Source organism: Lutra lutra, chromosome 18 (genome assembly GCF_902655055.1).
Source record: "Lutra lutra chromosome 18, mLutLut1.2, whole genome shotgun sequence".
Lineage (NCBI taxonomy): Eukaryota > Metazoa > Chordata > Mammalia > Carnivora > Mustelidae > Lutra > Lutra lutra.
In genome coordinates this window covers 9,130,149-9,155,933 of record NC_062295.1, presented here as the reverse complement: position 1 = coordinate 9,155,933, position 25,785 = coordinate 9,130,149, and the positions used below count along the sequence as shown (strand labels likewise).

The window sequence follows — 25,785 nt, the reverse complement described above, 5'->3', positions numbered from 1 at the left end:
CCGAAGGCAGCGGCTTTAACCCACTGAGCCACCCAGGCGCCCCAATCATGAAAATTTCTTATTCCTGGAAAGCATCCGGTCCCAAAGGTTTTAGGGAAGAGATTAAAGACTGCTTGTATCTGCAAGCCCTCTCAAGTGTGGCAGACACCATGCTAGCTTCTGTGGAGACACGTGTAAGATACTGTTTACCCTTAAGAAGGTGACAGGGAACAGAAGAGGGAAGGGCAGAGTGGGCAGTGATGAGCCATTTGCTCATGCCAGACTATGTTTACAGATACGTTGTTTGTATTATTTCATTTAACCCCTACGAAGTAACTAACCACTATCCTCATTCTGCTGAGGATAAATTGTGCAAACAGACTCGTCTGAGGTCTCACAGCTACTATGTGGCAAGATTGGAATTGAAACTTCAGTAGGTCTCAGTGCCCACCTTAGGCTCTTAACCTCTTGGCTGGGCTGGATTGTGCCAGAATTAACTGACTAGAAAATAATTTACTCAATGATTAGTCAAGACGAGAAAAGACTTCCCAGTTTATTCTATGAGTCCGGTATCATCCTGATGCTGACACCAGACCAAGACATGAGAAAAGAAAAACTAAAGACCTCTTCTAAATAAAGATACAAAATCCTCAAGAAAACACTACCAAACTGAATTCAGCAATGTAGAAATAGAATTGCACAATGTGACCACATGGGGTTTATCCCCCGAATTCAAGGTTGGTTTCACATTTGAAAATCAGTCAAGGTGTAATCCGCCACATTCATGGACTGATGGAGACCACATGGTCGTCTGAATAGAAGCAGAAAAAGTATTTGGTAAAACCCCATACCCCTTTCATGATAAAAACACCCCATAGAGTAGCAATGGAAGAGCACGTCCTCACACTGATAAAGACCAGCTATGAAAAAACCATGGCCAATGTCATACTTCATGGTGAAAGGCAAAATGCTTTCCCTCTAAGATCAGGAAGAAGAACATCTGCTCTCCCCACCTCTATTCAACATTGTCCTGGTCGTTTTAGCTGGGGCAGTTAGGCGAGAAAAAGAAATACAATGCATCCAGGTTGGAAAGGAAGAAGAACTATTTCTGCTTACAGATGACCTTGTAGGTGGAAGACCCTGATGAATCCGCAAAAAGATCTATTACAGCTGATAAACGAGTTCCTCAAAATTGTAGCAGACAAGATAAATACACAAAAGTCAGATGTCTCTCTCTACCCTAGCAACGAAATCTGTGAAAATGAAATTAAGAGAAGAATTCCATTTGCAACAGTGTCAAGAAAGGATAAACACTTCAGCATAAGTGTAACAAAAGAATGTAACCTTAATACTCTGAAAACCACAAGACATTGTTGAAAGAAATTAAGGCAAACTGAAATAAATGGGAAGGCATCCCAGGTTCTTGGATCGTAAAACGAATGTTAAGATGGCAGCATTTCCCAAGTGCACCTAAGTTTCGCTAGTCCCTATCTGTCCCCATCAAAACGATGTGATCTTTTTTTGCTGACATTGACAAGCTGATCCTAAAATCCATATGGAATTGCAAGGGACACAGAATAGCTCAAACCACCTTGAAAAAGTAGAACAGAGTTGGAGAACTCATTCTTTCCAATTTCAAAATTGACTACAAAGCTCTGATAATTAAGACAGTATGGTAGTGGTATAAGGATAGACCTAGAGACCAATGAAGTACAATTAGGACTCCTGAAATAAACCCTTATATTCACAGTTAGTTGATTTTGGACAAGGCTGCCAAGACCATCGAAAAGGGGAAAGAGGGGCACCTGGGTGGCTCAGTGGGTTAAAGCCTCTGCCTTCGGCTCAGGTCATGATTCCAGGGTCCTGGGATCGAGCCCCACATCGGGCTCTCTGCTCGGCGGGGAGCCTGCTTCCTCCTCTCTCTCTCTGCCTGCCTCTCTGCCTACTTGTGATCTCTGTCTGTCAAATAAATAAATAAAATATTAAAAAAAAATTCCTATGAAAAGGGGAAAGAACAATCTTTTCTCCAACGAGCGCTGGTACCACAGGATTTCCATGTGCGAAAGAGTGTTGGACCCTTACCTAATACCATATATAAAAACGAATGCAAACCAGATTGGAGAGACCTAAACTGAAAAACCATAAAACTCTTGGAAGAAAACTTAAAAGTGAATCTTTACAACCTTAGAATAGGCAAGGGTTCCTGAGCTATGACACTAAAAGTGTATTAAACAACAACAAAAACAGATACACTGGGCTTCGTTAAAAGTCAAAAAGTTTGTGCTTCCAAAGATTTCATCACGAAAGAGAAGTGACCCACAGAATGGAAGAAGACATCTACAAGTTAATGACGGGTAAGGGATTCCACCCCCACCCCCCCAAATATATAGACAACTCAACAAGAAAAAGGATTTGGGGAAAAAAAAAAGGATAGGTATCTCTTTACAGAGGGTAGACACACAGCCAATAAGCATATGAAAATATGCTCAACGTGATTAGGGAAATCAAAATCACAGGGAAATACTAGTACAAACCCACAAGCAAAGCTAAAAACAAAAAAGACAGGGGGTGTTGGTGAGAATATGGAGATGTGAGAACTCTCGTATACTGGTTAAGATCGTAACATGGCAGGACGACGATATGGAAAAGCAGTTTGGTGTATCTTTAAAAATGTTAAGAATGGAGTTACCATATGACATAACCGTTCTACTCCTAGGTCCTCGAGAGAATTCAAAACCTATGTTCACACCAATCTGTATGGATTATTTATAGAGTATTGTTTGTAAGAGGCAAAAAGGAGGAACGTCACAAAGTCTTCTCAATGAATGGATGGGGGCACCTGGGTGGCTCAGTGGGTTAAGCCTCTGCCTTCGGCTCAGGTCGTGATCCCAGGATCCTGGTATCGAGCCCCGCATTGGGCTCTCTGCTCAGCAGGGAGCCTGCTTTCCCTTCTCACTCTGCCTGCCTCTCTGACTACTTGTGATCTCTGTCTGTCAAGTAAATAAATAAAATCTTTTAAAAAAAATTTAAATATTTAAAAAAAATAATGAATGGATAAATAAATAAAATACGATTTATCCATACATAGAATATTGTTCAGCAATAAAAAGGAATAAAGTGCTGATACACACTAGAATATATTCCCGTGTGAATCTTGAAATCATCATGGTAAGTGAAAGGAACCAGACACAAAAGGCCACATGTTATGTGATGCCAATTATATGAAATGTCCAGAATGGGCAAATCCTTAGAATCAGAAAGTAGATTCGTGGTTTCCAGGGACAACGGGGACCAACTGCGGGAGGGTACAGGGCTTCTCTGGGAGTGGGCTGGGCAGCTCCTGATAACGGGGGAACTCAGCCCAACCCCTGGCTGTCGTGGTGAGCCGGTGGAATGTTCTAGGTTGGAAGTAGACTGATCTGATGAGCATCTCGAGCCATGGCTCTTCTCCAGTTTGTGCTGCAGGTACCTGACAGGCAGGTGAATTACCGAATGCAGCTGTATCACTCAAGCCTTCGCCAGCCACACGTGGAGAGCAGCACACACCTGAAGGTGCAGTACAACGGGCGGCTGCCTCTTGTGGCAGGTTTGCAGTGGAAGGACACGTCTCGCGCTACCCTGTGGAAGTGGGAAGGTGAGTGTCATCTAGGGGAGACTCTTGGGCTAGCAGTTAAGATCTGTGGTCCCCAGGCCTTTGCTCAGGCTATGCCCATTACCTGGAATAACCTTTCCTTTGTGTTGGTCTGGCCGTCAAGACTCAGACCTTCCACGTGTCTTGTGACACTTAACAGTTCTATCCTGACAGCTTAGCCTCATTGACAGAGCTCTGCGTTCCAGCCCTTTGCCTGATTTTCTAGCCTTCTCTAACCCCATTTTACCTGTTGCTTGTTATCTGCAGCCCCACTGGCTTCTTTCCCATTCCTCCAAACATACCACAGGGCCTTTGCAATTGCTGTCTCTTCTCCCCGGAATACTCTCTCACTTAAAAAAAAATGGATTTGCCATAGTTTATCCTTGAATTAATTTTATTTTTCTTGCAGTAATATGTAGTTTGAAAAGTAAAGTAGAAACTATGAGTTGGTAATTGTTGAAGGGGGTGAGGATTATGTAGGGGTTCATCGTGTTATGTTCTGTACTCATGTACATACCTGAAATAATTCTTTAGAAGTTTCTTTTAAAGCTAGCATATAACAACTACAGTAATCTCCTGTTTCATGTCTTCCTATCCCAAGTTTTGCCTAAAATAGCAACCACTGTAAACTGTTAGCTCTTTTTTGTTAAACCCTTTGGTTCTTAAAATACAGTAATTATATTGTTATTTCTTGATTGTTCTTCTTTAGGCATTCTCGATATATTTCTAACTGGAGAGGATGAGAATTTAACTGTTAAACCAGCCTTTTTCACATAACTATTTCCCTTCATCCCCCTTATGAGAGTTGGTCAGTGAACAGTCAATGTTACTTAATTGTGACTGTATAAATGTCCTTCACAGCTGAGATACATGGTATACTAAGATTCTAACTTTATGTTTTTCCTGGAGTTATAATTGTCTTTCCCCCATTTGACTAATTTTCTAGTTTTCTCTTTATAATTATTCCCCGAAGTTTTAGTGTAAGTACAAAACTTTTTCCAGGTGGTCAGACACATCAGATTATGTATCAGCTTGAATTAGTTCTTGTATCTTTCTTGGAGACCTTTTTCCTGGATCCTCTGTCTTTTGGTTCCGATGTAGACCAGTTGTGCAGCTTTGGTTCTGGGTCATCCCTTCCCCGTCATCCTGGAATTCCTCCCACTTCCCTGGGGCACTGTCCTGTTTCTTGCACTCGTGTCATCTCGTGTCATCTTCTTTCTTGGTTTACCCTTTTGTTTTGATCGAGCACATCTTCTAGTAGCTTCCTGAGAGAAGTGTGTTAGTTTTCTAGGGCTGCCTTACCAAAGGACTACAAACTGAGTGGCTTAAAACAACAGTAAATGTATTCTCTCAGCAGTTCCAGAGACTAGAATTCTGAGTTCAAGCTGTTGTCAGGGCCATGCTCCCTCTGTTACCTGGATAGAATTCTTCCCTGCCTTTTCCTAGCTCCTGATGGAGGCCGTTGCTACTTGGAGTTCCTTGGCTTATAATGACATGGCTCTCATCTCTGTCTCTGTTGTCACATGGCTTTCTCCTGGGGTTGTGTGTGTGTGTATGTGTATGTTTGTGTGTTTAGATTTCCCTCTTCTTTAAGATTTTATTTATTTATTTATTTGAGAGAGCGAGAAAGAGCACGATCACAAGTAGGCAGAGAGGCAGGGGGAAGCAGGCTCACTGCTGAGCAGAGAGCCTGATACGGGGCTCCATCCCAGGACGCTGAGAACCTGACCTGAGCCGAAGGCAGAGGCTTGACCCACTGAGCCACCCAGGCGCCCCTAGAATTCCCTCTTCTTATAAGGATACCAGTCCTATTGGTTTTAGGGCCCACTCTACTCTAGTATGACCTCATTGTAACTAACTTACATCTGTGATGACCTCATTTCCCAAATAAGGTCACCTTCTGGGGTATACTGGGGGGGCGTGGTTGGCATTTTGTATATTTTTGAGAGACACAATTTAACCCATAGTGGAATATCACCCTGAATGTTTAAACTGTCTTCGTTCTACCTGGGTAATTTGGCTGAGTAGAGAATTATAGTTTTCCCCTTGGGATTTTGAGGACATCGCTCCAGTGTCATTTCAAATAGTTAAGATCCTATTTCTGGGCCATGATCCTTTTGTATGTGCCCACTTTCTCACTGTCTGGACGCTTTAAGGAACTTCTTTGTATTCCGAGTGTCTTCAGATCTTTTTATGATGTGCCCTGGTGTATGTCAACCTTCATCCATTGTACTGGGCGCTTCGCTTAGACCCTCTCAACTTGGGAACGTCATGTGGGCCTGGGTAATTGGCTTGTACCATCTCTTGGATAATCTTCTTTCTGGATTCTGGAATTCCGGTTGGACAGATGTTGGTCCTCAGAAACCGAGCCTCTAATTTTCTTTCTTTTCTCTCTTTTTTTCCATCTCCTTATCTTTTTTTGTTGTTGTTGTTCTGTTTTGAGGACGTACTTCCTCAACTCCATCTGCCCCTCGCCCCCCTTCTACTACATTTTAACTGTGGCTCTCTTGTATCTCCAAGAGCTCGTCCTGGTTCCTGAGAGTCCTTTTCTTACAGTGTCCTGCTCCGAGAACACAACTCCTCTTACTTCTCGAGAGAATACCTTACAGACCTGGGGGACTTTGAATTTGTTCTCCCCGAGTTTCTCTTAACTTTTTTTCCCTGAATTCCTATTAGCGGCTCTCAGGTGTCGGGCAAGACTTAGGTATGTGCTGTGTTTAAGGACTGGCCACTCAGCCCTTATTTGCAAGAAGCTCTGCATGTGTTTGGGGGAGCACTTTGATGGGGTTCTTTGTTGAGCAGTTGAGCGGGGAGCCCTGTGGTCTGTATCTGTGGACTTTTCTTTTTCGTTCTCTTCGTCCACAGAGCATCCCCTGTGGGAGGGATGCAGCAGGGCAGGGCCCTGCGCCACTCTATTCAGCATCTCCCTGTCCTCAGCTGGGCAGCTCACCCCCAGGCCTCCTTGTATCTGGTCTGCCTACCTCCGGGCCTCCCTGCCTCAGTTTCCCCAGACCATAAATCTTCCATCTCCAGCAGGTGGGAGGTCACCTTTCCCTTTGACAGACTCCCACTGCTTCTCATTTAGGTCCCCACTTGATTGTCACTTCCTCATGGAAACCTTGGCTGACCTGGCCGGATCCTTATCCCCCCCTCCCCCTTTATTTGCCTTCATGGCACTCAGCATTTTTTACCTAGGTCTCCTTATGTGTTTATTTGTTCAAGATCTGTCCCTCCTGCCATCTGCCACCTCTGGGCTGCAAGTTGATGAAGGCAGCAGCCATGCCTGCTTGTTCACTGCTCATCCCGAGCGTCCCGAGCAATATTGTGTGAATTAGTCCTTAAAGGGAATGGGGGTATTCATGACAAAATACGAGACCTGCTTTTAGTGAATCCTGGAAGGGCAAAAGGTTATGTTGATTGTCACCTTTTTGATGATGATGTTGGTGATGGTATTTACTCTTAAAAAAAAAAGATGTCATTTATTTATTTGAGAGAGAGGGAGAGACAGTAGATGGAAGAAAGCAGAGGGAGAGGAAAAGGGAGAAGCAGACCCTCCACTGAGCAAGGAGCCCAATGTGGGGCTTGATCTCAGGACCCTGAGATCATGACCTGAGCTGAAGGCAGAGGCTTAATTGACTGAGCCACCCAGGCGCCCCAGTATTTGCTCTTCTTAACGAGTGCTTCCTCTGTCCCAGTACCCAGTGAGCAGTCTTCCTGTACCCATTTTACAGATAATAGCAGCAGAGGCTCAAAGAGGTCACAACTTGGAAATTAAAAGCCACTTTCTTCATCACCACATACCTGTGCCCCCTCTCCAACTTCTCTGTGCATGTCTTTTGTCCAACATGTCCTTATGAGAAATGGTCAAACCAAGGGTGTCTGGGTGGCTCAGTGGGTTGAGCCTCTGCCTTCGGCTCAGGTCATGATCTCAGGGTCCTGGGATCGAGCCCCACATCGGGCTCTCTGCTCAGCGGGGAGCCTGCTTCCCCCTCTCTCTCTGCCTGCCTCTCTGCCTGCTTGTGATCTCTCTGTCAAATAAATAAATAAAATCTTAAAAAGAAAAAAAAAGAAAAATGGTCAAACTAGAAAAGTGCAATGGATCGTATTGGTAATGCCAACATGCGGTCAGCCCAGATTCCACTGCTAACATGTTACTCCCACATATCTATCCACTTATCTATCCGTCTTATTTGTTGGTGCAGTTCAAACTAAGCTGTAGACCTCTGTGCGTTCACCCCTTAACTAGGGTGGAATGCATACGACTCCAGGGTACCACTGAATGAGCTTTGACAGGTGCACACACCTGTGTCACCCCATCAAGATTCAGAACATGACCACCGTTCGGTAAAGTCCCCTCCGGTCCCATCCTCATCATCCTCCGTTCTGACACATACCCACAGTGGCTGTGATGAGGCTACGGGGGACCTCTTGGTACCTGCCAGTAGCTCTTTTCCTACTGGTTGTACCTGCTTCTCTCTACCTCTTGCAGGAGCCTTGAACCTGGACTGTCCGTGGCTGACGGTCACCGTGGCTCACAGGCTGTACTGGCCGCACCGACCCACGTTCCAGGCTGTCCTGGAGCTGACGCTGGGCAAGGCCTGGACCCTCAAGAACCTGGTGATGAATGTGGCCTACAGGAACCAGGGCCTCAGCGGGGAGGGCAGGATCCACATCTACACCCGGGCTACCACTTACCTTCGGGTGCGCATGCTCGGCCACGCCCCCTGCTCTGCTGGCCACGCCCCCTGCTCCCCTCTCCACCAGGGGACTCCTGGCCCAGGAGCCTGGTTCCCTGACATTTAGAACTTCTTGTGTACAGAGGGAGAAAGACACCCAGGCCTGGTACCAGCTCACAGATGTGGGCAGTTTGGATGACCCAGGGTTGACAGTCCTCAGAATTAGTTGCCAAGTGAATTTGGGAGAGGGGACTGCCCTGCCCCGCCCCCCATCTCAGTTTCCCATATTCTTGCTTAGCAGCTGATAGATTAAAATACGAAAGCAGGTTGAAGGGGAACTCGGGAGACCAGTAGACATCAGGCCTTTGCTGAAAACCAGAATGAAAACTTCAAGGTCATAGGTCAGTTTCACAGCAAATGCTGGGTGTAATTGGTTGTGCTTCTTTGCACCTGTTGGTTCTCCGAAACATAACAGTTTGGAAGAAAACCAGCCCATGAAAGATGCCCCAGGGGTCACCCATGGGGGCCTGGCGTATGGCCTCTCCCCATGCTGGGATGACGAGTGGACACAGCAGGAGGTCTGGCCCCGACTTGGACCCAGAAAGAGGCAGCTCTGTGGGTCCACCTGGGGACAGCAGAGTCCCCTCTGAGGCAGGGCTGAGTGGTAGCAGGGTGGGCTCAGCCAGCCAGCTCTGGCAAACCCCCCAACCAGGGGCCTCATGCTGGCCCATCCTGGGGTGGGGGGAGGGCAGTAGAGATGGAAGCATGTGTCTAGATTCCCGAACTAGTTTGCAGGGGGAGCTGAGAGATTTGCTGACAGATTTGCTGGTGATTGGGCAGTGGGGAGGGAGCGTGAGATGGGACCTAAATGACCCCAAGGTTTTAGCGCAAACAGCCAGGTGGACGGAGGGGACTTTCACTGAAATGGGAAGCTGGCTGTGGGGGGCCTGTAGGTTCTGGGGGGGAACCCAAGGTCTGGGGCCCATGGAACGAGGTGCTGTGGAGTTCTAGAATATGGCCAGGGGTTTGGTCATGTCTAGACCCCATTTGACCCCATCACCTTCACTTGGGAGGCCCTGAGCCATGTGAACAGGGGACAGTAGCCTCCGGGGTACAGGCACCGTGCTATTCCTGATGGGGCTTGTGTGGGGCAGTAGGCTGGGGTGTATGGCCCCGTGCAGAGCTGTGGTGCTATAACTCCCTGAGCTCTTCCCAGGGCTCTGAAGACCACAGCAATGATGCAGGGAGAGAGGGCCACCCGCTGGTGCACGTCCCTCAGGACACAGAGACCCTGCCTGCTAATAATAGTGGCCCACTGAGATCATACTCCTTTCCGAGACAAAGAGGAGAGAGGGGGAACGGAGTTATCTTCTCTAATAACTGATGCTTCAGATTCTCTCTTGGCTCAGGGCTAAGAGATAGAGGGAAGTGTGTCCTTTTTCCTCAAGACCCTGTAGGGAACACCCCATTCTGCCTGGACCCCTCAGGAAAGGCCTCACAGAGGTGGTATCGATGGGGTTTTGCAGGATGAGTAGGAGTTCACCAAGTGGGAATGAGGAGAAAGGGCATCCCAGGGGAGGGCATAAGGTGTGCAAAGGCTTTGGTTACCTTCCCCTGGCTTGCTGTAGGTTTCCATGGTAACGACTGTGGCCCAGAGCCTCTTCCGCAGCCGGAGTGAAATAGAGTCAGCCTGGACTGCCGCAGTGCAGAGCGAGATCCACGTGGAGAACAGCCAGGACCTTAAGATACTTCACTGTTGGTTAAAGGGCCCCGTGCAGGAGATGAACCTAACTGCTGTCTACAGGCACACGGAGCAGGTGGGTCCAGGCAGGCTCTGCTGTTGAGAGACCCCCAAATCCTTCACCTGGGATGGGAAAGCGCGTAGTGCTTGGCCTATGACTCTGAACCTTCCTGAGCTCAGTTTCTTTATCTGTAAAACGGACCCCAGCCATATTAGCGCAGACCCTGGGGCAAAGCTCTGCCTCATGGAGCCAGAAGCCCGAGACCATTCCCCGCTGGGCACCTGGGGAGGTCCAGGCATGGCCGAGCACCTGTGTGGTCTCGGGGTCTGCTCTGGGACGAGGCTGTGGTCCCGTTCAGCAGCTGCTTCTCAGGTGGTCACTCCCGGGACTAAGGGCGGGCAGTAGGAGCTTCTCCTTGAACCCCTGGGCACCATGTTTAAGGAGCTCAGTCCCCGCCGGGCCATCCTCTCCACCAACCTGGTCCTTTGTTGCAGCCCTGGAAGACCCACGTGTCGCTGACGGCTCTGGTGACCAGTGCCAGGGGCCAGCCTCGGGGCCTGGAGTTGGAGGGCAACCTGAAGGAGGGGACGCATGACAGGAGCTTGTACCAGAAACAGGGGACCCTCCTCCTCAGGTCCGTGGGGCCCCTTTCCCTTATGCATGGCATCTGCCAGGCCTCTGATTCTGGGTCCTGGGGGACGGGGTGAGTGAAGCTACCTGGGAGGCCCACGCTGGCCCACGGGGCCCACGGGGCCCAGGCTGAGCCCAGAGCTCGGAGACTAGCTTCCTGCCCTCCTCGAAAGTCCCTGCGTCCCTGGCCCCCTTCCATTAGGATGCTTAGAGACCTGGGAGCAGAAGTCTGGCCTCACCCCAGGAACTGGGGTGATCTTTCCAGTTCCTGGAGGCGTGGCTGGTTGAAAAGGTTGTTCCTGTGGTCGGGGGAGTGTAAGGGGATGGGGAAGGGGTGGGATCAGCAGACCTAACCTCAACCCCAGCCTGTGACCAAACCAGCTGCCTGACCGTAGTCATCTTCTGTCAAAACAGCAGTAACCACGAAGTAACAGCAGCCGTCATCTGCAGAGACCTCATTCCTCCGTTCATTTCGCTCTGATTTGCTGAGCACCTCCTATGTGCCGGGGTGCACTTTTCTGGGAAAATGGGGAATAAAAAGGACAGAGCTCCTGCCCTCAGGGAGCTTGCGTTCACCGCACAGACATTATCTCAGTGATTGCAACCATTGTTGGGAATGGGGGTGGGGGGTGCTTGTATTTGAACCCACATTTCACAGATGGGAAAACTGAGGCACAAGGAAGTCAACTGCATCCTCTGCTGCCTGAGGTAACAGACCCCAGGGCCTGTCCTTAGGTCTCTGCTGCCCAAGGGTGATGATGACCCCTGCTGTGCCCAGGTCACCCGGTTGTCGCAAGGGTGTGGCAAAATGGTAAATGAGTGTGAGTTGGTGAGATGCAGGGCTGATGTGTGTCCTGACGTTCTCCTCTCTGTGACAGGCCTGCTCTGAGCTCCAGTTGGGCCCCGATCCTGCCAGTCATGTTAATGGCTTCGGCCCATTCTCCCCTCTCCATGCCAGGCACGCCTTGCCTCTGCCCATCCCGCAGAATCTCCTCCTGCTGGAGACCTTCACAGCAGATGGGCATCACCAACGATGCTCCCTGGAAACCAGGCTCGTCCTGAACAGCCAAGAGGAGACCCTGCAGACCATAGTCCTGGGCTACCAGGCCGGACACCCCTACGTGAGTGGGCTCTCAATGCAGCCGGGAAGGGGCCTGGGAGTAGGGAATGGCCCCCATCTGTCGCTGACCCATCTCTGTACGTGTGTGCATGTGTGGCCTTCCTTCCAGGTCTGTGCAGGCCTGACTCACCCGTACGATGGCAAGGCCATCCCCAGGAATGTGGAGGGGTGCGCCGTGGCTTGGAGCCAGCACGCCGTAAGTGAGCAGACCTTGGGGACCCGGCACCCCAGTGGTCCCTGATCCAAACTGCCTTCTCCTCTGAACTAGACGAGCAGCATGCTCTCTGGCTTGGGTTTTCTGTTTCACTCTGCCCCTGCTGTTCCTGCCTACCTGATAGCCAAAGGGGGCTTTCCAGCATGTCAGAATTATTCTACTCTTGTCTCTATATGAAGACCCTAGCCCTGCTTCTCTGGTCTTGCTCATGCTCCGAGCCACCTGAGACCACTCTCTCCCTTTTGCTGCCTCTTTTCACTCAGCCTCCTTCCGGTTCCTCAACTGGCTCTTTCCTGCCCCAGGACCTTTGCGTGTTCTGTGCCTGGAGCTGTCACTCCCTCACCTTTGCCTCCTTCCCTTGTACTCGTTGCTGAGGATCTGGCTCACACATCCTGTCTTCCAGGAAGCTTTTCCTGGCCCCAGACCACCTCCCGTCCCCTGGTCCTGCACACCCCACACTTCTGTTTCTAACACTTTTCACAAATCCCAGTCCTATTTTGACATGATTCTTTAACCAATCAGTGTTCCCCCTGCTAGTCCCTAAGATCTGTGATTGGGATCGTGTCTGCATTCTCATAGGACGGATTTTTATTTGGTGACTCTTTGCAGATGTTGCCTTTTTAAAAATACAGCTTGAAGGCCTGGGGCCATCCTGTGTCCAGCAAGGCCATTGGTGCCATTTTTCCAAACAGCGTTTGCTCACTTTGTGTCTCTGGGTCGCATTTTGGTGATTCCGGCAATATTTCCCTTTATCGTTATTATCCTATCGAGTGTGGTGATCTGTGATCACAGCTGGTTGAAAGCTCAGATGATGGTTAGCGTTTATTTGCAATGAGGATTCTTCAGATGAAGATACAACGTTGTTTCTTTAGTTGTGTGGCTAGTATGCGTTTAATTGACGACCGCGTACACCAAACTGTTGCGTGTGCTGGGAAAGCAAGAATTTCATCTTACTTGCTCGTAGCCAGACTCGCTTTATCAGAGGTGGTTGGGAACCAAACCCACCCATGCCTTGGTAGCACAGACACATTCTAGAAAACACACAATGGGATGGGCACGACTGTGTTCCGATCAGACTTTTGCTTTGGGCTAACTGCTCATGTGCCCCCCCTTTCCCAGATTTGTATGCTGAAGCCCGAATGTGAAGACACAGGGAGGCGGGGTCTTCGGGAGGTGGTTGGGTCCCCCTCCCCCCGACCATGAGCTTTGTGTCCACCTTGTGAGGGCACAGAAAGGAGGGAGCTGCTTGCCAGCCAGGAAGAGGGTCTTCTCCGGAATCCAACCATGTCGGTGCCGTGGTCTCAGACTTCCAGCCTCCAAAACCAGGAGGAATGAATTTTGGTGTTTCCACCGCCCAGTCTATGGGAGTTTTGTGAGATCAGCCCGAAATGACAAAGACAGCTTCATTTACAAACACGAGTTAGGCTTAGCTCCCTGGCCGTGGCTCTCGGACCCCTGACTTAGAGGGTGTTGGCATTAGTCATCCCAGGAGTGAAATTCATTTTTGCCCACGTGCCCGTGGTGAATGATTCCACGTCTCTGGGCCCCCGTTTCCTTGACAGTAAAACAGAGACAGCAGTACCCATCTCTGGGGCTGTGGTTGTGGGGACCGAGACATAAGGTAATAATCTGCTTCAGGTACTTGACACGCGTCCACTCGGCCCGGATGCCTTCCTGATCCTCGGAGGAGTAGAAGACTGGGAATTAACCTCATTCTCCAGCAGGCACTGATTGAGCACCTACTGTGTGCCAGGCCCTGGATGAGGAAGTTCGTGGTGGATTCTCCCTCATGGGAGATGCAGAGAGCTGCTGAAAGGATGAAGGGGGGTCCGCTGTTGAGCCCAGAGATATCCTTCTTGGCGCACAAGTTAAACAGGGGTTTGGAGGCTGCCAGAGGCTTGGTAGCCAGAGTCCTTGGAGCTCCTGAGAGGAAACAAAGGACAGAATGACAGCCCAACACACCTGCAGAAATGCCTCCCCATGGTATTGAGTGTTTTTTTTTTCCCCCAAACCGGAGATCGCAGAGTCTGACGCCATGGGCCGGGTCTAGCCTGCAGATGTGTTTTGTTTGGCCTGTTTTGTACTTCACATTTTTCAAACCATCATCCCCATTTAAAAATCAGAAGATTTGGGGGCCAAACCCAGATTTCTGCTTCTAATTAAAAAGAAATCAGAAGATCGGAAGCATGGGGCCTAAAATCCCACCCGCCGACAGGAAGCGAGAACCAAGTCGACGGCGACCCCGAACGGAGCTGGATTTGGCTCTCCGTGCTTTCTAAAACCCCGTCTTTGTTCGACAACACACATTTATTTTTCTCTCCTTGGGCTCTCATTTATTCCTCTGCCCTCTTGTTTCTAAAATCAAGCCATGGATTCTTCCAAAGTTACACACCGACGACGAAATTCGGTGGCAAGACACTTTGAATGTCTCCGTCGGCACAGATGGGCACAGCTGGCGTCCCCCCTGCTTCTGTGGGCTCAGCATGTGGCAGAGGCTGCAAAGTTGCTGAGTGTGAACACATGACGAACCGCGCATGTTAGTGTCTTGTGGCCACTGCGCCTCCGTTCCGCGAACTTGGTGACTTGAAACAGCGCAAGCTCACCTTACCTGTCTGGAAATCCGAAATCCAAAATGGGTGTCACTTGGCTAAAATCAGGCATTGGCCAAGTTACATTCCTTTGAGAGGCTCCAGGAGAGAACCCATTTCCTTGCCTTCTCTAGCTACTAAAAGCCACCCAACGTCTCTTGGGTCATGGTCCCTTTCTCCATCTTCAAAGCCAGTAGGAGTAGCATTATCATTTTCTCTTCTCTCTCTCTCTCCCCCACCCACTCCCTTCTGCCTCCCTATTATAAGAACGCTTACCATTACCTTGGGCCCACCGCTGATCCGTGATAATCTTCCCATCTAAAGATCTGTACTGAAAAGTCCCTTTCGCCATATAAGGCAACATATTTATAGGTTCCGGGGAATCGAGATGTGGGTAACTTTGGGAGGGGAGGTATTACCTGTCCCTTGCTGCTGCCTTGTGTGTGGATGGTGTAGACAGCTTTAACCCATCTATCATGGGGCCAGTTTCTTCTACCTGCTGGATTCTAAGGGGGGCTTCTGCAGGTACTTGGAGATGGGAAGTCCTCTCTCTGCCACCACTTCTTGTTCACCCAGGCTCAGAACAGGGAGGTCGAGGCCACTTTGAAAGTCAACCAGAAGGTTGTACTGCACTTAAAGGGTCTGCACCGTGACCGATCTCAGCGTGGGGAAATGTGGCACAGCCTGGTGCTGGATGCAGCTCACACCTCCCAGGTACCTGTCCCCGGGTTGGGCGAACACTGGTTTGCAGCCTCTGAGTGGACCTCAGGTGTTGGAGAGAGTGAGTGGTGCTGTTTCTTTCCAGCTGAGGCTCCCCCAGGCCCTGCGTTTGGATGGGGACATCATCTTCAGATGGGGTCCCCGGGGAGCATTTGACAGCAGCCTGGACACAAGGGCCACCATCAACCACAACGTCACATCCCAGGTCAGATGGCTCAGCTCTGCCTCCTTGCTGAGGGAGGAGTGATGTTCCTGTCAGAGGGCAGGGGTCCCGGTGTGCGGTGGCTAGAGTGGTTGGGATGAATCGGGATGCCCTGGCTGTTGTAATAAAAGCCTGTTTGCCTGGTCATGTCACAGTGCAGTGCAGCTCTGTGTCCCTGCTGCCACTGGCACAGGGGGACACAGAAACAGTGAGAATTACTCAGGAGGTTTTCATGGGCCAGTTCCTTAAGGGGGTGGTGCGGGGGGGGGGGGGGGAACAGGCCACTCCTGCCCACATTCCATTGGCCAGAACTCATCACATGACCCTACTCAGCTGCAAGGGTGGCTGGGAAATGTAGTTTCAGCTGTGTGTCCAGGAGGGAAAGAAAGTGCAGCTTGGTGACTTTATATAGAAGGTGCCATCGGTGTATTTGTTTGGTCCTTCATGCTACACGGACTGTGTCTCTGCCACATGCTGGGCTCTGCAGTGTGTACTGGGCATGCATGGGTGACTGTTTCTGTCTCCATCTCGAGGGAGGTTTCAAGTTCAGATCTTAGCTCCACTGCTGATATGCTGTGTGACCCTGGGTAAATGACTCAACCTCACTGAATATGGGTTTTTTTTCCCCCAGCTGTTGAAATGGGGATAGTGAGAGCAGGAGTGGGGATTAAATGAGGTGACAGTTACAAAGCTAGTAGTCCAGTGCCTGGTTCACGGTCAGGGTCAGATAGAATGCAGCCGTGGACATGGGAGGCATGAGCAGGCAACGTGGTAGGGGACGTAGGGTGGCCAAGGTCCCAGAGTTATCCCAGCCCCATGCCTGGGGCCTCGGTTCTCCTACTTCCAAGTAATGCAGCCTGAGTGAGATTGGGGCTAAGAAGCGTCACAGAAGGTCATTTCTGGCATCTGCTCTCGGCTTGGGTTGTGGGCAAATTCTGGGATGACCTGTCACTCTTCGGGTGCCGCCAGCTACCTTCCGGAGTTCTGCATCTCCCTCCTCTGCTCCCTCTGACCCTCTTCCTCCGCCTCCCTTGTTCAACAGGTCTCAGTTCAGATGAACGGATCTGACTCCCACTTGGCATTCCTCTTCCAGCTCAGACATCCCCACAGACCAACATTTCCTCCAGACTTACAGGTACAGACGTGGTCCCTCTGGGATGACCTCGAATCGCCGGCCAGGTGTTGTCTCCGAGCAGAGCAGCCAGCTTGTGGGGAGATGGGGCGGAAGGAGGGGAGGATGGAGGCCCGGGTGTGGGGCGGGGGAGGCCACTCCAGGATGTTGAACTTAGCCAGACAGCCCGTCCAAGAATCAAGAACAGATGGCAGGGAGGTTTCCAAATCCATCATTTGGAAGTGATTGTCCAGGCCAGAAGGAGTTTGAGCTCCCTGGGGTCAGGGGGTAGGGGTAGAAGCATCACATTTCACCCTTGAAAATGGGAAGAGGTAGAACTGTCCTCTCAACCCTGTCCTGTATTGGGAGAAGCCTTCTGGACCTTTTTGGACTAGGGAGTATGTTTGCATGGTGTGGGGTGGAAACAATGAAGGGTTTTACTCTACAAGGAAATAAAGGGCAGAGAAAGGGGGCCAGGCGGGAGGGCTGGGCTCTGTTGCCCCAGGGCTGGGTGCTTAGAAAACCCCACATGTTGCTTCACTGAGCAAGCCGCATGGGCCGTGTACACAGGAACCAGGCTGCGGATGGAGGTATAGACGGGAAGTTCCACCTGTGATGAGGTCCAGAACTTGACAGCAATGTTTAAATGCCTGCTGTGGGCTCAGCCCTGTGCTGGAGGCTTTGGGAACACTAAAGGAGCCCCAGAAGAGTTTTCGAGGATGGGAACTCGTCCTTCTTGGAGGCATCTGCTTTCACGGGTCAACAGCTCGGATATCTGGATGTGTCTTCCAATTCCGGCAGGCGCATTGTCTTGTTACCAGCTTTTTTGCTTTCATGGGGGAGGGGGTCCGTAAAATCCTGGCGCGCCTCAGAGCCCCTGGCGTCCCAGATCTGAGGTGAAGGGAGGCTGTGGAGCTCAGCCTGGTCAGCCTCTCCCCGCTCTGGAAGCAACCCCCCACCCAGAGCATCTGCTGGTGCACCCTGTCCGCAGGCGGCTCTGATAGCGTATCAGCCAGCTTAGTGACGATGCATAGCCCCTCCCCTCCCGGCCAGCGCTCCAAGGGGATCAAGGCCTGTTATCTGGGCATTCTTCATTATCAAGGAGGTACACCTGGTTGGCGAGCCCCTGACCTTGAACCCTGAACATGTTTTTTCTACATATCCTGCTTGATAGGAATATAGAGGGAAAACAGAATGTATACATTCTCAAGACGTGCATTGGCACAGTGTTCGGGGTAGGTTTGCATGAGCCAGTGGCCTGGCCTGGACCACACAGTCCTCCCCAATACACCCCGGGTGGCCCATAGGTTCTTGCTACGCCTCTCTTCGGTGGTATCGGCTACGCCGAGATGCCCGGCCACCAAATCCTGCAGCAACGGTGTAAGCCACAGTGTCCAGGTCCTAGGAAAACACAGATGGCTCAGAAACTCTTCAGCTGGGAAGAAGGCAAGCGATCTAAGCAATTGCTAAAAGGGTCAGTAGGGATTTCAGCAGCTTTGCTTTGTGTTTACGCCAGCCCTGGCTTAGGGAACGTTGTGGGAATACTCAGGTGTCTACAGGCAGCGTTCTGTCTTGGGAAGAGCTCACGTCCCCCCTTGTGCTGTGGCTTTCATGTCATGAGCCGTTCCGTGTTGCAGGAAGTTCCTGTCTTATTTGGGAACTCTCCCAGGGAAGGAGGGGGACTGTCTTACAGGCGGAATTAGAGGCCCGCCTTGTGTCTTCCACTCTCATCTTATAAATGAGTATATGGCCCAGCAGGTAGGGGGAGCTCCTGGGTGTAGCATTCAGCCCAGTTATAGGGGAAGCAGGGCCAGGGGCTGCCACATGCTTGTAGCCAGGCCCAAGGCGAGGGGAGAGCACCTGTGGGATTGGGTGCATGCTGACTCTCCAGCCAGACATCAGCGGTAACAAGTATGGTGTGATTGCATTGTTGTGTGGCTGTCTACCTGACATTACAACCTATAGGATTCAGGGTCCCGTTGTACCTCTCTGCTACATCTATAAACGGCACCGAGGACCATACTAGGCCTTCCCAAATAGCATATCTTACTGGCAGAGTCTTGATTTATCTGCCCCCTTATCAGTTGGAAGATTTGCCTCTTTGTGTCTTTCCCGGAGGGGAGCCCACCCAGCCCTGGAACACGGGTCAGTCCAGAGATGGGCGAAGAGGGATTATATTAAGGGTAGAGGCATTTCAAGGCCATTTGGATTCGCTGGGGCAGGCCCTGGTTGCTGATAGTGGGAGTTCACGATGCCCCAGCAGGCAGTCTGATTGTGGGTGGGAGCCAAGGTTAGCCCAGTCACCGAACAGCTTCCCACGCCGAATCAAAGTGGGAGAAGTATGCATTGAGTGGGCACCAAGTCACAATTGAGTAACAGAACACAGGAGATAAAGCAGCACCCCCGGCTGTGGTTGTGTTTACCGACACCAGATTGTCCCCATTCTGTTACACAGTGGGGCGAACCTATGTCTAATGATCCCTCCTAAGGCAATTATGATAGCGTCCCTGTTTATACGAGGCCCGGGTTGTGTCCCTCTGTTGTTTTTGGTGGAATGGGGTAGAGGAATGGGGCGGTGGATAGGTCCTCTCCTGTCCCTTTTCCCCATGGGACCCAAACCCCAAACCACAGTGGACTTGTCAGCCATTTCCAGGGTCATTTCTTTGTGTGTCCCCCATAGGTAGATCTTATGTTGGGGACATTAAAGGTGACCTTGCGTCCCTCCCTGCAACAGAGAACATCCTTCCTGCATGGTGGGTCTTCTTGTATTCTAAGGGTGATGAGCGTACTGGCACTGGGACGACTGGAATGGCGTACATGGGGATTTATGTCCACACAGCTGTTGAGAGGAGGCGTGTCTGCAAGGCCAGGGAATGGGTTTGTCATCCCAGCTGTTGCAACATTATATCCGTGCGATGCATCGCTCCATCGGTCCAGCTGCAGTGGGCTGGGATGGTACGTGGAAATGCCGCTGGGGGCCTTGGTGGCTGTCCATGTCAGTGGACACCCCGTGTGATGTGCACAGGTGTTCCAGGCCCCTGACGGTGGCCTCACTGGGAGCACGCTTACTGGGGCAGCCTTGCAAGTGGTCTTTTATTAGTGTCCACACACCTCCGAGCAGAACGGCAGCCACCAGAGAGACACAAGGGACCCGTGCCATCAGTCTGCCCCCTTGCTCCCTGTCCAGTGTGTCTTGGCCAAGGTCACGGTCATTCCCAGCATAGGTTGGGCGTTGTTGGCAGACGGGCGCAAGGTCTTTGTAAGGAGGCAGACACAGGCCAACCCATTGGCCTGTTGGTTTCCAGCTGGGGTGTGTGCGTTGTGCGCACCCACATGGAAAACGGTGATGTTTATCCTTCTTAGGCATTGGAGTATGTCCTTCTGTAGGTCATTTCCCTGGAGTGGGCGCCCTGCCCCCATCCTGTCCTGTCCCTCTGCAGGAACAGGAGGTCCTCCTACAGGTCAGTCCTCCGTAGACCATCCAGCTGTCAGCTGTCTGTGCACAGAACAGTGGCATCGTGGGGTGCGTGGCTGGCTCAGTCAGTAGAGCACGTGACTCTTGATCTTGGAGTTGTAAGTTTGAGCCCCACGTTGGTTGTAGAGATTACTTAAAATCACTGAAGGGGCTCCTGGGTGGCTTAGGGTAAGTGGGTGCCTTCTGCCCCAGTTATGATCCTGGGGTCATGGGATCGAGTCCCATGTTGCGCTCCCTGCTCTGGGGTGCACCTGCTTCTCCTTCTCCCTCTTCCCCTTGCCCCACCCGTGTTCTCTCTCTCACTCTCAAATAAATAAATGAAATCATAAAAAACCAAAATCATTAAAAAAAAAAACAAAACAAAGGGAACACTGGGATCAGGCTCACGGAACCATAGCATCCATGCTCGAAGCTCGGTCCAGTGCTGGAGTCTATGCAGACACTCCCTGTGGAGGGCGGGATGGCTGTGGGGCTGCCCCTTGCTGACTCATCAGGGTACCGCACCTGCTCAGGGATTTGTCCGTCTCCTTCCGGCACAGAGGATGGCCCCTGCAGGGGCGCCGCTGTCCCCGTGAATGGCTGTCCTTCAGGATGACCTGGGTCACCGGGCCGCGGGGGGAGTGCTTCTCCCCACTGGGGGTTTTTGTCAAGGTACAGCATTGTTGCAAGTAGGCATGGTCTGTGCACTGCCTGACATGGGCTTTTGGAACGTATCCTTGAACTTGCATGGCTCTCCCTGTCCCTGAATGCCCAAGGCTGGGGTCTGTCCACCAGCCACCTTGGCTTGGTCACATGCTTTGCTTTGGGTGCCCTCTCTCTCTCTCTCTCTCTTTAATCAATCTAAAAGAGGCTGAAGCAATGAGGCCAGGTGAAGACTGGTACCCTAACAGTCTTAGGAAGGCCTGCGGCTGCTTTGGGGTGGTGAGGCATGGTATGCCTGTGTCTTTCAGTGGTCGCTGCAGGAACAGCTTTGTCTTCTCCAATCAGATAACAAACACCTGAGTGCTTGACTGATAACCCAGGACCCTGAAGTGTCTGTGGGTTCCCGGCCCATCGTCTCCCTCACAGGAGCCCCGGGCCAAGCCTGCAAGGTTTCCTGCAGCCGAGGCAAGACTTTGGGTGCTAATGTTAATATCATCAGTGCTAGGTGCCTGTCTCACTGATGCGGGGATGGGAGAGCAGGGAGAGGTCGCGGGCTACCATCCCATGACATAGGGTGGCAGTACACAGGTGGCCCTGGGGGACCCCTGGAAAGGTTCATCCCCGGTCCCTCCTACATGAAGGTAAATTGATCTTCCTTCCCAGAAACTCGTACCCATCAAAGTCCTTTCCATGAATTTCCGGGGAGACGAGCACTTTTGCAGAAACGTATTTTGCTAAAGCGTCAGAGTAGAACAGTAACTCTGCCAACAACCAAAGTCTCCAAAAAATGGCCGTGGTTAAAAATCTCATGAGAGTTTCTTTTCAGCCCAGTAAAGGCAAAATGTAGAAACTTTGTTTTTCTGGGCAGAGTAAAAAAAGAAAAATTGTTGACTTTTTTTTTTTTTTTTTAATCAAGAGCAGACCAAGAAACATTTTGTCTTTTTAACAGAGGGACAAATCAAATTCTAATCTTACACCAATGTACTTTACAAACTTATTCCAATCTTAGTCCTGACCAGGCATAAAATTCTTTCCTAAGAGTCCCCTTCGCGAACCTTCTATAGCTTTCTTTTTTCATTTAGATTTTGTCCTAAGCTTCCCTCTCTCTAAACAGCCAGTCTCATTTCAGGACAAATTTACTTTTTTTCTCCTTAACCAAAATATATTCTCATTCTGAAAGCTTTCTTAGGCATCTCCTGCCTTTCCTACATACTGAGTGGCTTTCCTTATTATTCCCAGCAATCTGTATTTTAAAGAGTCTCTTCCCTCCTCTTTTTTCTTCAGTCTCTGTGTTGATGTTTGGTTATTTCCTGGGGCGTACATGTTATAAAGATAGGACAAGATTTACAACTTCAAAGGACAGAGAAAGGATTTTAGTTTTTCTTCTAGGAGTTAGGAGGATAATTGCTGTAAAAACTTTCTCTTTGTAGTGGCGGTTAGAAAACATGGGGAATTTTGTCTGTTTCCTCGTCAGTTTTCCCTAGATAGATAGATCGGTCACTTTTTAGAGATTCTACCTCTTAGTGTCCTAACCGGACTTGATTACAAGGGCCTGGATTTTTTTTTTTTTCCTTTTCCAAGACTATATGTAAATTTCAGTTAAAATACAATGTAATAAGAGCTCCTGGGTGGCTCAGTGGGTTAAGCCGCTGCCTTCGGCTCAGGTCATGATCTCAGGGTCCTGGGATCGAGTCCCGCATCGGGCTCTCTGCTCGGCAGGGAGCCTACTTCCCTCTCTCTCTCTCTCTCTCTCTCTTGCCTACTGGTGATCTCTCTGTCAAATAAATAAATAAATAAATAAAATCTTTTAAAAAATACAGTGTAATATTAGTTTCGGGAGCACAATATAGGGATTCAACACTTCCATACAGCACCCAGGGCTCATCACAAGTGCACCTCTTCATCCCCATCACCTGTCTCCCCCATCCCTCCCACCCCCGCCTCCCTTCTGGTGACCATCAGTGTGTTCTGTAGAGTTAAGAGTCTTTTTGTTGGTTCGTCTCTCTTTATATCCCACTATGTTCATGTGCTTTGTTTCTTAAATTCCACGTATGAGTGAAAGCATATGGTATTTGCCTTTCCCTGACTATCTTGTTTTGCTCAGCATAATCCCTTCTAGCTCCATCCATGTCATTGCAAATGACAAGGTTCCGTTCGTTTTCTGTGGCGGAGACATACTCTGTTGTGTGTCCACACCACATCTTCTTGATCCGTTCATCAGCTGATGGACATTTGGGTTCTTTCCATAGTTTGGCTCTTGCAGATAACGCTGCTGTAAACATTGGGGGGCGTGTTTCCCTTTGAATTAGTATTTGTGTATCCTTTAGATAAATACCTAGTAGTCAAGGGCCCAGATCTTAATCCGTGGCCTCCTGGGACCTCCTGGCTTCGCACAATGGCTCGTGGAGGTCTCTAACTTATTATCCTGCTCTCCCGTCCCTTCCCTGCCACAGCACACAGTTTCTCCCACGTCCATTAGACTTGCTGGCATTTCCGTCCCCGTTCTCATGCGGTGGTCCACAAGCGTCTGACCCGTGGGCCGCTCCACCCCACACAGAGGTCACTGGCCAACTTGGCATTTCCCCCCACGGATTTCCCTTTTCCCCTTTCCTGCACCTCAGAACTCATAGGGTTTTCTCCAGCTTCCTAGCTAGCTCCCCAGTTATGCTGCTGATCCCTGGCAGGCTCTAAGCCAAGGCTGGGGGATGGCCCAGTGAGACTGAAGAAATGGCCTGGATACACAGCAATCAAGAGAGAGGTTTAGCGGGGGAACTTACTTACAGGGAGTCTGGGAGCAGAGGACCGGACCCAACATCCACAGCTGGGATCTCTGCACAGCAAGCTTGAATAGCACAGCAACCATTTGTAGCCTCTCCCTCCTTGCATGACCAGTGCTCCAGGGAGCTCAAGGCCTGCTATGTGGACATTCTTTGTTACAAAGGAGATGCTCTAAGCTGGCCACTGTCAGAGCCCATGGCCTTGAGTGCAGAACATGTTTTCTTTTGCATATCCTGCTTGATGGGAATATAGCGGGAGCCCGGGATCCCTACATTCTTAAAACAGTGACCAACAGGGTCCTTCAGGGTGTGCTTGCACAATCCCGCCAGTGCATCCCATAAACCCCCTCTGTGATATTTTAATTGCACAGACATCCCATATTTTTGCGTGCTGTATGCACATCTGTGATTTGCACATAAGTTGTTGTTGTTGTTTTAAAGATTTTATTTGACAGAGATCACAAGTAGGCAGAGAGGCAGGCAGAGAGAGAGATGGGTGGAAGCAGGCTCCCCGCGGAGCAGAGAGCCTGACGTGGGGCTCGATCCCAGGACCCTGGGACCATGACCTGAGCTGAAGGCAGAGGCTTTAACCCACTGAGCCACCCAGGCGCCCCAAGTTGTTGTTTTTTAATTTAAATCTACCCCCAACAAACAAGGTTTTGCATTTGGGGGCGATACTGCCCCTGTCGAGAATGCATGGTCTGTGGGAGTCTTCAGCTCCACAGAGAGGCCAGTCAGAGGAAAACATAGGTGCACCCTAAAAGTTCTCAGCCCAAGCCACGTTGGATTCCCCACCATGGGGGATTTTAGAACCTGCCTGTACCCTGGCCTGGAGATGCTGTGTTGACTGGTCCGGGGGTCTGAGGCGAACTTCTTTTTTTTTTTTTTAAATCTTGATTTTTAAAAGATTTTTATTTATTTACTTGACAGAGATCACAAGTAGGCAGAGAGGCAGGAAGAGAGAGAGAGGTAAGCAGGCTCCCTGCTGAGCAGAGATCCCAGCTCCATCCCAGGACATTGGGATCATGACCTAAGCCGAAGGCAGAGGCTTGAACCCACTGAGCCACCCAGGCGCCCCCTCAGGCGAACTTCTAAAAAAAAAATTAATAAAGCTTCATTTTTCAGAACACTTCGAGGTTTCCAGAAAAGTGGCACAGAAAATATGGAGAGTTGCCATACAACGCCCCCCCGCCCTGCCCCGCACACACACAGTGTTCCGTCTTACAAACCTCTTGCATTAGTGTAGTACGTTCCAACCGGAGAGCTGATATTAACACATTATTATCAGCCAAAGTGCCTCATTTACACCCAGGTTCACTCTTGGGGGTCTGTAGTTCGGTGGGTTTTGCCAAACACAGAATGTCATGTACCCATCTTTACTACACAGAAGGGTTTCACTGCCCTAAACATCCCCCATGTCCCACCTGTGGATTCCTTCTCTCCCCCCCCACCCCCAGCCCTGCCCCGCTACCACCGAACCACCTTCGTCTCTCGTTCTCCCTTTTTCCAGAAGGCCGCAGAGCTGGGCTCATCCAGTGTGTAACCTTTTCAGACCGGCTGCTTTCGCTTAGTAAGATGCATGTAAGGATTCTTCATGTCTTTTTGTGGCCTGAGAGCTCGTTTCTTTTCATCACTAAATGATACTCCCTTGTGTAGACAGACCCGTTTATCAGCTCCTCTTTGGAGGGACCAGGCGTGCTTTTAAAAGTTTCCCATTTGACTACAATATACATCCTAGGGCTGGAGCAACTTCTGCCTTGGAGATGGGTAAACTGAGGCCCGGATGAGGAAAGGGGCTTCAGGTCCCGCAGAGTTGGTGGTGGAGCAGGGCTCCCTGCTCCCATCCCCGCCCCTGGGGGCCTGACCCCCAGTATAGCTCCTGCTTGGGCCCTGGGCACCCTCCCCTTTGAGCTCCAGAACTTCTGTGGGTCTTCTGGGTCCCCCAGGGGGCCACTGTTGTGGGCATCCTTTCCTGTAATGGAGTGGCCCAGGGGTCTTCTGTTCCCTCCCCCAGCTCCTCCCTTCCAGCACAAGCATGAGTTTTAGAGCGCAGACAGGCCCATATTAAACATGTGACCCTTCTCGGGCCTCAGTCTCCCTAGCTGTAAGATGATAATCCCCATTGCACACATGCTGGGAAGGACAAGGTATGACGCTACTCCTGGGCCAGGAGCTGGGGTCAGGGAAGGCAGTCCACCACCACTCCCTCCACCTCCCCTCTTCCTGTGTGCTTGCTGTCTGCTGTGCTTGGTGGTTCTCAGAGCTGGTGAGGCTCAGG

At 50.4% G+C, this 25,785-nt stretch overlaps 1 protein-coding gene across 1 annotated transcript in view; it reads left to right on the top strand.

The window, feature by feature from the left end:
• The window catches only part of LOC125091020 (uncharacterized), a 134,602-nt gene that overhangs the window by 48,764 nt on the left and 60,053 nt on the right, over window positions 1–25,785 (top strand). The window contains exons 27-35 of the mRNA XM_047714389.1: window positions 3,433–3,613; window positions 8,100–8,311; window positions 9,915–10,103; window positions 10,523–10,662; window positions 11,617–11,779; window positions 11,888–11,974; window positions 15,157–15,294; window positions 15,386–15,505; window positions 16,545–16,637. Of these exons, the coding sequence (XP_047570345.1) occupies window positions 3,433–3,613; window positions 8,100–8,311; window positions 9,915–10,103; window positions 10,523–10,662; window positions 11,617–11,779; window positions 11,888–11,974; window positions 15,157–15,294; window positions 15,386–15,505; window positions 16,545–16,637 (1,323 nt within the window). The remainder of the gene's footprint in view (window positions 1–3,432; window positions 3,614–8,099; window positions 8,312–9,914; window positions 10,104–10,522; window positions 10,663–11,616; window positions 11,780–11,887; window positions 11,975–15,156; window positions 15,295–15,385; window positions 15,506–16,544; window positions 16,638–25,785) is intronic.